The sequence below is a fragment of the Alosa pseudoharengus genome, unplaced genomic scaffold (genome assembly GCF_046254945.1).
Source record: "Alosa pseudoharengus isolate Yale_2024_CS ecotype anadromous, Long Island Sound unplaced genomic scaffold, YU_APseudo_1.1 YU_APseudo_1.1_scf_16, whole genome shotgun sequence".
Taxonomy (NCBI): Eukaryota; Metazoa; Chordata; class Actinopteri; order Clupeiformes; family Clupeidae; genus Alosa; species Alosa pseudoharengus.
Genome location: NW_027468630.1, coordinates 3,161,643 through 3,171,642, shown reverse-complemented (window position 1 = coordinate 3,171,642; position 10,000 = coordinate 3,161,643). Strand labels below are relative to the sequence as shown.

Genomic DNA, 10,000 nt, shown 5'->3' with positions numbered 1-10,000 from the left:
GAAAAGTGTGCGCGATTCAGCTCAATTCAGTTTCATTCATGTGGTAATGATCTCAATAGTTGTTTTTTTTCTCTAACCTAAGCCTGAAGTGATCCTCTTTCTTGTCTCTCTCTCTCTCTCTCTCTCTCTCTCTCTCTCTCTCTCTCTCTCTGTAGGGTATCAAACGTGTGGGCGGTCCTGGGGCCCAGGTGCGAATGCCCATGGTGATCACTCAGGCAGTTCGAGCGCCAGGTATGAGAGCCTGTTTAGAGAACAGTACCCTTCTGAGTCCTATATCACCTCTGAGGAACTCCCTTAGCAGAGCAGATGATCCCAAAACAGCCTGCCTCCTCCTACATACAGCACAGGCGGCTAAACAAATTGGCAGATGTGCTTATGGCACGTTATTTAAAATGCCTCTACGCTTTTGCCCCAGCTGATGTACACAGACACGGTAACATCATGGGTTCAACAGCATGGGTTCACCCTGACCCGTACTTGTTGATCATGTGATGGTTGCCCCTGAGAACTGGAAAAGATGTTTACTCTCACAGCTTGGTCTATCCAACCCTGTTTCTTGGGTTACAGTACAAAGCGGTGCCATTAGCTGTCGATTTCTTTTTCTTTTTGAACTTCTGGACAGGAACTTTAGAGAAATGTTCCCTCGCTGTCTGCTAATTCAGTTCTGTCCTATGGCTTTTCTCTCATGAGTTTCAGGTGTGTGTGTGTGTGTGTGTGTGTGTGTGTGTGTGTGTGTGTGTGTGTGTGTGTGTGTGTGTGTGTGTGTGTGTGTGTGTGTGTGTGTGTTGTGCATGCTCACAAACATTCTGGTGCATGCGTGGCAAAAAGCGTCCACCACCCCCTGTCTGGCTAGCGGCCGTGGGCGGTATGCGCGAGCTCCGTGAGGGTGTGTGTGTGTGTGCGCGCGAGCTCCGTGAGGGTGTGTGTGTGTGCGCGAGCTCCGTGAGGGGTTGTTTTATGTCCTCAAAATTCAGATGCTGGGAAAAAGAAAGGGAAGAGAAAGGAGAGAGGAGGGAAAAAAACCCCTCTAAAAATACACATGCCACACGTGATGCCCAGTGGGCACGCGGAGAGAGAGCCTGCCTGCCTGTTAGAGACGCCAGCGCAGATCGAGAGTGGCAGTGCCCGTGCCCGTCAGGCGACACGTCCGCGGGCGCCTGCTGGCCGCTGAGGCACAGCACTATTGACAGGCCCGCGTCTCGCGTCTCGGCTCTCCCGCCCCGTCTCCCTGCCTGGCGAGGCCACTGCCACCGCAGCCGACCTGGGGAGAGCCGCTCCTGCCGCCGCCAATGCGGCAGAGGAGGAGAGGGCAAGATGGCTGTGTGTGTGTGTGTGTGTGTGTGTGTGTGTGTGTGTGTGTGTGTGTGTGTGTGTGTGTGATGCCGTCAGGCGTGCAGGGAGCGGGGAAAGGTAGCTTGGCCTGCCGGCGCTTTGCATGCAGCGGCTTTTGACGGAGATGTGCGGGGACGTGTGGTGCTAACATTGATTGTGTGTGTGTGTGTGTGTGTGTGTCTGCTTTCGTGTTTTGTGTGTGTCTGTGTGTCTGCTTTTGTGTTTTGTGTGTGTGTGTGTGTGTGTGTGTGTGTGTCTACTTTTGTGTTTTGTGTGTGTGTGTGTGTGTGTGTGTGTGTGTGTGTGTGTGTGTGTGTGTGTGTGTGTGTGTTTTGTATTTCCCAGGCGTGGCTGGGAAGGGACCAGTCAGCCAGACGGGGAAAAGTCCCCAGGGCTTCACGGCGCAGCTCCCTGGGAACCAGAAAAACAAGCTCAACGACCCCGGAGGCGGATCTTTCAGGTACGCACACGAGCAGAGCAAGGGCCGAGAGCGCCAGAGGAAGACGTGGGGGGAAAGGGAAGGAGGATGGAGAGGACACAAAAAAGACACAAAAGACTGAGTGTGTTGTTCACTGAGGGGGAAACAGAATGGAAGAGAGAGAGAGAGAGGGAGAGAGAGAGAGAGCGAGTGAAAGAGAAAGGGGGAGTTATGCTCACCGCAGACACATGGGGGCAGTCTTCCACCGAGCTCATGTAGATGACTGCAGGCTACACTCTCAGCCACGGCCACGAGTTTCAGCCCCTCCGCCTGTCTGTTCCCAGCTCCTCATCTCTCTCTCTCTCTCTCCCTCTCTCTCTCTCTCTCTCTCTCTCTTTTTCTCTCTGTCCCCCTCTCACTCTGTCCCTTTCTCTCACTCTGTCCCTCTCTCTGGATGTCACTGTCTCAAATGAAGTGTAGGATCACACAAAAAAAGCGCCCCAGTTGGACAGGCCTTTGTCCAAACCTATAAGCTAAATGAACTCAGTCTGAAAAATAATATACTCAAACTGCAGTGTACAGGCTAGACTGTGTCTTATATTCCAACTATCATTTGCTGTGTGTGTGTGTGTGTGTGTGTGTGTGTGTGTGTGTGTGTGTGTGCATATGTGAGGGGTAGATTGAGGTGGCAAGAGTGAGGCCATATGTTAGTCAGAAAAGGTAAGCTAAACCATAGTTTGTATAGTCTAGAGTCTATGTATGTGCTACAAATGGATGATGCATAGTTAAGTAGTTGGGTTCTACATGGATGTGTGGGATTAAATGGAGAATGAATGTTTGTATGAGGAGATTGCATTTTGTCTGTGTGTGTGTATGTATATATTAGGTGGGTCAAGCTGCCTGTGTGTGTTAGGTCGGCCACAGGGTTCATGGTAACTCTCTCTCTCTCTCGCCCCCCCCCCGCCCGCCTGTCTGTCTGTGTGGCTAGAGGGGGGAAAGGAGCTGCCGGAGGCCCTGATTGATAAACCAATAAATCTTTAGCCGCGTTGGTAATTAAGCTGTCAGGCCTGCTTGTTACTGAAGACCTGTTCCCCCCCGGCCATGCTGCTTTTCACTGGCCTCTCTGAGCCCTGCCGACGACCCTGCGCAGCCATGACTTTCAGCTCCGCCTTTCAACCGCGCTCGAAAGAGAAAGCCACCGCGTTTAATGTTGCACTGACCCAGACCAGCCAAATCAGCATCCTCTTAAAAGTCAAAAACGATAATTGGTGGGTGTGGCTGAACGTGAGGTGCCTATTACACGAGGGATTGTGAAATAGCTGTTGTGTGTCACTCTCAAAGCAGTGGAAGGTGTGAAGCACTAACATGAATTGGCTGGCTGAGTGTCACAAGCCTGTAGATTGGGTGGCAGTTGGCATCATTTAGAGTGGGCAGAGTAGCAAGTCAGTTCGACAGCTGATGACTGTAGTTGCATGTAATACCTTTAGAGTGATTATAGATTGCAGTGTTGTGGTCACTGTTAGTCTCTTAGGGCTTCCCTTCCCGATTAGTTCACCCAGCCACATTAAGGCTAGTCCTGCAGACTGTTATATTTTGTTGGGAGTGCTTTGATAGAGTTGAGCTCCGTATTGTATGTATAACTGACCCGTATTTGATTGGCATGTTAGTGTAGATTCGTGTCTCTTGTCCATGCTGAATCTTTCACTAGACAGTTAGGGTTGGATGGGGCAGATGGGCTATTTTGCCTCCATTCCCTGAACTGCTTCATGTTGTATTTATGTGTTGTACTGTAGTGATTTCTATGATGTTGCATTTGTATGAGGTCCATTGGTTATCCACTGAAAAACTCAACTAAAATTACATTTTGATCACCCATTTTACTTCAAAATGCCCTCTCTTCACTCCCACCCCACCCCGACCCCCACCCAGACATTCACTTCCCCTCATACCCACCCTGACCGGGCTTTCCCCATGCCCTGGGTGTCTTGTGAGGAGGATGGGAAAGAGACAGAGAGACATGTCTGGACAGACCTCCTCTCTCCCATGATCCTCCTCTCCCTCCCCCCGCCTCCCTCGCAGCCCTGAGCTGGGGAGGCCCTGGAGGGCCGCCTGCAGCCAGCACGCCAACTCCGCTTAGGCGGCTTCGGCTGGGAAATCAAATTCAAAATATTCAAATTCAATTCAGCTCATTCAGTGAGTAATCTTTTGCTGAATTTCAATGGGCTCGATTCTAAATTTAATGTGAATTAATTTTCAAGAAATCGGCAGAATTGGAGTGGAAACTATTGTAGTGGTTTCCAGCGAACTGGTGTTAGGCACGTGTGGATGCTTTAGCGTATGGACTATACATTTGTGTGCATGAGCATATGTGTATGCTGAGGTATTTGTGTGTGTGTGCGTGTGTGTGCATCTTCATGTGTGTTGCGTGTTGAAACCTGTAGCAAGGAGTGTAGGGGCAGGGTGGATGTGTTGAAGTAGGATTTTGATTCACTAGATCCGTTAAATAGCTTGTGGTTTATGGAAATGATATAGTCTATCAGTGCTATGACCAAGTCACAGCTTTTGGCTAACCAATGAGAGTGAGTATCTGATGAGAATGGGTAACAGGTGTGTGTGTGTGTGTGTGTGTGTGTGTGTGTGTGTGTGTGTGTGTGTGTGTGTGTGTGTGTGTGTGTGTGTGTGTGTGTGTGTGTGTGTGTGTGTGTGTGTGTGTGTGTGTGTGTGTGTGTGTGTGTGTGTGTGTGTGTGTGTGTGTGTGTGTGTGTGTGTGTGTGTGACTTAAGACTGGTGTGTGTGGTAGTGTGCGTTGGGTCTTCCTGGTGATTTGCAGTGTTCCACTTGCCCAGATTGAAAACTCTGGGGCCCATGGTGTGTGTGTCTGCATGTGAGGTAAAGTGCATTATTAGACTATGTGTGGGATGGAGAACCCCCAGTCAGTGCTCACACAAATCCCATCACACACACATACACACAGTCACACGCACAGACACACACACACACACACACACACACACACACACACACACACACCCCATGGTTGGATCACTGAGGGGAGAGAGTGAGCTCACTGTTGGCACACTGCGCTCTCCTCACTAGCTCTACAGCCACCACAGCTGGTACTGGAAACACACACACACACACACACACACACACACACACACACACACACAGACACAGACACACAGAGTCACACACACACACACACACACACACACACACACACACACACACACACACACACACACACAGAAGGATGAGGGAGAGATGGGATCAAAGAAGGGAAAAGAGAGAGGGACCGAAAGAGGGCAGAGGAGTGAGAGATAGATAGAGAGAGACAGAGAGATAGAGAGATAGAGAGACAGAGAGATAGATAGAGAGAGACAGAGAGACAGAGAGACAGAGAGACAGAGAGATAGATAGAGACAGAGAGACAGAGAGATAGATAGAGAGAGATAGATAGATAGAGAGAGAGATAGAGAGAGAGAGAGATAGAGAGAGATAGAGAGACAGATAGAGAGATAGAGAGACAGAGAGACAGAGAGACAGATAGAGAGAGACAGAGAGATAGAGAGATAGATAGAGAGAGACAGAGAGATAGATAGAGAGAGACAGAGAGACAGATAGTCGGAGAGGGGGAACAGGAGGAGAGGGGGCAGCTGTTTCCACTTAGCTCAGTAAACGGAGGCTGTGGCCACTCAGGGAAACCCACCAGCCCTGCAGTCTGGCACACACACACACACACACACACACACACACACACACACACACACACACACACACACACACACACACACACACACACAGATGTGGTCTTGCATATTTATTTGGACATTGTTCAGTATTATATTTGATATTAAACAATAATAAACATCAATCATCAAAGCAGTGTATACATATAATTTGTATGCATATGCTGTCACAGAGTTTTCCCTCCGTTTCTGTCTCTATCTTTTCCTACGTCATTCTCTCTCCCTTTCTCTCTCTCCCTCTCTCTCTCTTCCTTTATTTTTCTCTTCCTTGTTTTTGTCTCTCATCACTGCCTAGTGTCAGGTTTCAGAGCCTGAGGCTGTCTTTATCCGTGGAGGGCTGAGAAATATGTAAAGTATTAGCCATGTATGTTACCATAAAGTACACATACATTTATCCACCACAAATATGTCTTCTCTCTGGCACAACCATATGCAATGGACAGTCACAGAGGGGAGAAAGCATCACGGTCAACGAGTCCCTGAAACAATGCCCAGCAGCAGTAGAGGCAGAACACCAACCTCAAATAAATCTGACTGTTTAGATTGTTAGTGTTCAGGCCATCAGATTTAGTGTTCACTATTCATCACTATTCAGATTCTTTGTTTTGAAATGACTACTAATCAGGCTATCGCATTGTCTGAAACTGTACGAATTAGCACCGATTTGGCAAGCAGTGTTCAAACCAAACGTGTTGAAATGAAATTAAATGTTCAATCTATCTGTGTGTTCATTTCTTTCTCCGAGTGTTCTGAATCACTGCAATTCCGTAGAAACACTGCCCTCTGACTCACTAGTGGTCAGCTGGTCAAGTAAGTCACAGTGATGGCAACATTTACAGTTACCACAGTGAGGATGAAGAGGATTATGTAAGCTTTCTCTGGCTGATGAAGAGCAGAGGCCTGGCACAGCAGGTGTGATGCTCATCAGCAGTGAGTTGGGCGTGGGCAGGGGTCGCCCGGTGGCACCGCCAGCTCTCGGGGGTGGAGGTGCCCACTAATCCCCTCTGTCACCCCCCCACTGCCACGTCAAGACGGTTTCAGAGCACCGCACAGGACCAGCAGCAGGGGGCGTACACGTGTACAACTGCACACACACTCACACATGCACGCACGTACTACACCACACCAACACATACACATACAGTACACAGCCACATAAATAGACACACACACACACACCATACAGATACATAAGTGCACACACACATGCGTACCACAGAAACACACACACACACACACACACACACACACTCGTTCCAGGGCGATCACAGGTGCCTACAGCCTTTAGTCCACATAGATGTGCTTAAACACATACTTTTGCAGACACATGCACATACAGATGTTGAGAGGTGCGCACACACACACATGTGTAGGCAGCATCAGGTCAGCTCGCAGTCTCCGCTTTGTTCTGGGTTGCCCAGGGTGCAGTCAGTGCAGTCTTCAGAACCGCATAAATACCTCAGTCAGGCAATAGCAGATATAGGCACAAAAAAAAACCCCAGACCCCTGCATGTGTGCGGAAGAATGCGTTGACAGGAAGCCGTGTGAATTAATCAGGCCGCCGACGCCTCGGCACACCGGAGAGGAGGGACCCGGCAAGCACCGCAGCTGTCAATCAAGCGCCTTCCCCTCCAGCTCCGCCTCTTTTCAGGCGGCAGAAGCAGGTTCTTGGCTGATGGGTGACTGTGATGTATTAATCATCCACTCAGCCTTTTGATATTTTATGAAGAACTCTGAATATTTCCCACCCTGCGCCAGTGCAAGAGTGGCTGCTGTTAGTGAGCTCTCCCTGTATCAAACAGCCGTTCCCAACAGCCAGCTAATCTCACTGTGGAGGCTGCCTCTCTGATAGCCAGAGGGCATGCTGTTGCTCTGGAAACATGCATGACCATGACTATGACCTGCTTTTTTCCTGGTTGATTAGGTTTTGGGACATTAGTGTGTGTGTGTGTGTGTGTAAGAGAGAGAGAGATAGATAGATAGATAGAGAGCATCCAAGGGTTGTTGTATTTTCACATATTTTTTTGACTGCCATTAGTTGAGGAGTTGAAACAAACTACAAGAGGCTTGTTTGAAAAGTTTTCTCCTACACCTGGGACCTTATATTAGTCATGTGACTGTAGGTCTGACGCAGCCAATCACAAATCCCCATCTGGACGCAGCTTATTGCAGTATATCTGCAGACAGAATGTTAATGTTTCACTCCATGTCGGGTGGTATTATGTTTAGGATTATTCCAGAGTGGTAAGGGAGTGTGTGTAAATGAAGTTAATCTTTACTGATGTAAAGTGAAGTTCAGCTTGCGGTAAAGGTAACTGAGGTAAATTGAATTGGAAGTCCACTTCTTCTGTAATGAGGCCTGGAGAGCAGGGGAGGGGAGGTTTGTTGATACCTCAGGTCAGGCCCAAAGATGCCGGCTAACGAGTCTCTATCTGTGTTTCGCTTTCCAGGGACGATGACGACATCAACGATGTGGCCTCCATGGCCGGGGTGAACCTGAATGAGGAGAGTGCCCGTATCCTAGCAACCAACTCGGACCTGGTGGGCACGCAGATTCGCTCGTGTAAGGACGAGGCCTTCCTGCCCACAGGCCTGCTGCACAGACGCATTTTAGACACGGGTAAGCTACACTCTGCACCCGGGCCCTGCTGCACAGACGCATTTTAGACACGGGTAAGCTACACTCTGCACCCGGCCCCTGCTGCACAGACGCATTTTAGACACGGGTAAGCTACACTCTGCACCCGGGCCCTGCTGCACAGACGCATTTTAGACACGGGTAAGCTACACTCTGCACCCGGGCCCTGCTGCACAGACGCATTTTAGACACGGGTAAGCTACACTCTGCACCCGGGCCCTGCTGCACAGACGCATTTTAGACACGGGTAAGCTACACTCTGCATGCCCTGCTGCACAGCACGCTGTAACCTACCATGCCACTCTCCCCAGGACGTGCTTAAACACCACTCAACATCTCCCCAGGACGTGCTTAAACACCACTCAAAATCACGCTAAAGTCATCACCATGTAGGACTCTATAGCATAATTTGACAAACAGATACAATATAGAGAAGCCTCTATATTGTAGAGAAGCCGTTACCCTTCAGAACATGTTGGCATACTATAGTACACTGTATGGTACTACAACATAAGTATTATGCAAATAGAGGTATAGTCTAGGGGGCAGCCGTGGGGCAGCCGTGGCCAACTGGTTAGCACTTCGGACCTCTAACCGGAGGGATGCCGGTTCGAACCCCGACCAGTAGGCGCGGCTGAAGTGCCCTTGAGCAAGGCACCTAACCCCTCACTGCTCCCCGAGCGCCGCTGTTGATGCAGGCAGCTCACTGCGCCGGGATTAGTGTGTGCTTCACCTCACTGTGCGTACACTGTGTGCTGTGTCTGTTTCACTAATTTACAGATTGGGATAAATGCAGAGACCAAATTTCCCTCACGGGATCAAAAGAGTATATATACTTATACTTATAGTCGTTACATTTTACATTATATTACTGTGTACAGTACACACCACATACGTTGCATTTTAATATGTCAAATTGTTAATAAATGAATCCTGTCATCACTGTACTGCCCAAAGCCATAAGCGACCCCCCCTCCCCAAGACCTTCTGAGCGAAAGTACTATCAATCTAGCTAATAACCAGCTAACATTAGCTTGTTAACATGACAAATTTGAATGATGCAAGTGTCTTCTTAGTATGTGTCTTTGTAATTGGCATAAAAAGTTGTCATGAGAATCCACTAGAAGTACTATGACACCAAAGGCTAGCAAATTAAGCAGTAGTTCTGCTAAGACTACAAAGAGATTTATCTGGGTTATGATGTGGTTTCAATACTAAAATATACATTTCTAAACCTAAAATTTTTTGGTCGTAAAGTCCAGTTGTGTTTATCAAATTGAAAATGAATATTTTCAGGCTACTAAAGCATATATACAGTATATGCAGTATATGTATTTATATTTAGCATGGCCTCTCTAAAAGACTTTGACCTATGTCATCGTATGATACACACTAACACGATCGTAGCCATTACCTTCTTCACTGTGGCCATATGTACAGTATGTGGCATGATTGCATTTGGGTCAGCTTACGCAAAGCTGTTTAGATCTATAATGTGACAATTAAATGAATTGTTAAAAATTAAATCATATGCCCTGCAGAGTTCCAAATCATTTTTTTTTTTGCTCTGTGCAGATCTCAAAACTTTCCCTGCATCAGAATGTAGGCCAGTTTTTCCAGCGCCCGAGGGGAAGAAAGCTATCTTCTGACTCCTTGTGTGTGTGTGTGTGCATGCGCGCACACACACGCGCGCGCTTTGTAAATGTGTGTGTGTGTGTGTGTGTGTGTGTGTGAGCATCCAAGGGTGTTGTATTTTAACGTATTGTTTTCACTGCCATTTGTAGTGTCATCACTTAAGAGGCGGTTTGATTTACTCGGAGCCCTCTCCCCGCGCTGGCCCTGGTGTAAATGCGCTGCACTTAA

General features: G+C 48.3%; 1 protein-coding gene across 5 annotated transcripts in view; it reads left to right on the top strand.

Moving 5' to 3' along the window:
• LOC143125327 (transcription initiation factor TFIID subunit 4) overlaps positions 1 to 10,000 on the top strand; it is a 111,510-nt gene that overhangs the window by 40,661 nt on the left and 60,849 nt on the right. For all 5 annotated transcript variants that reach the window (XM_076286681.1, XM_076286679.1, XM_076286680.1 and 2 more), the window contains 3 exons: positions 156 to 231; positions 1,678 to 1,792; positions 7,950 to 8,119. In XM_076286681.1, the coding sequence (XP_076142796.1) occupies positions 156 to 231; positions 1,678 to 1,792; positions 7,950 to 8,119 (361 nt within the window). The remainder of the gene's footprint in view (positions 1 to 155; positions 232 to 1,677; positions 1,793 to 7,949; positions 8,120 to 10,000) is intronic.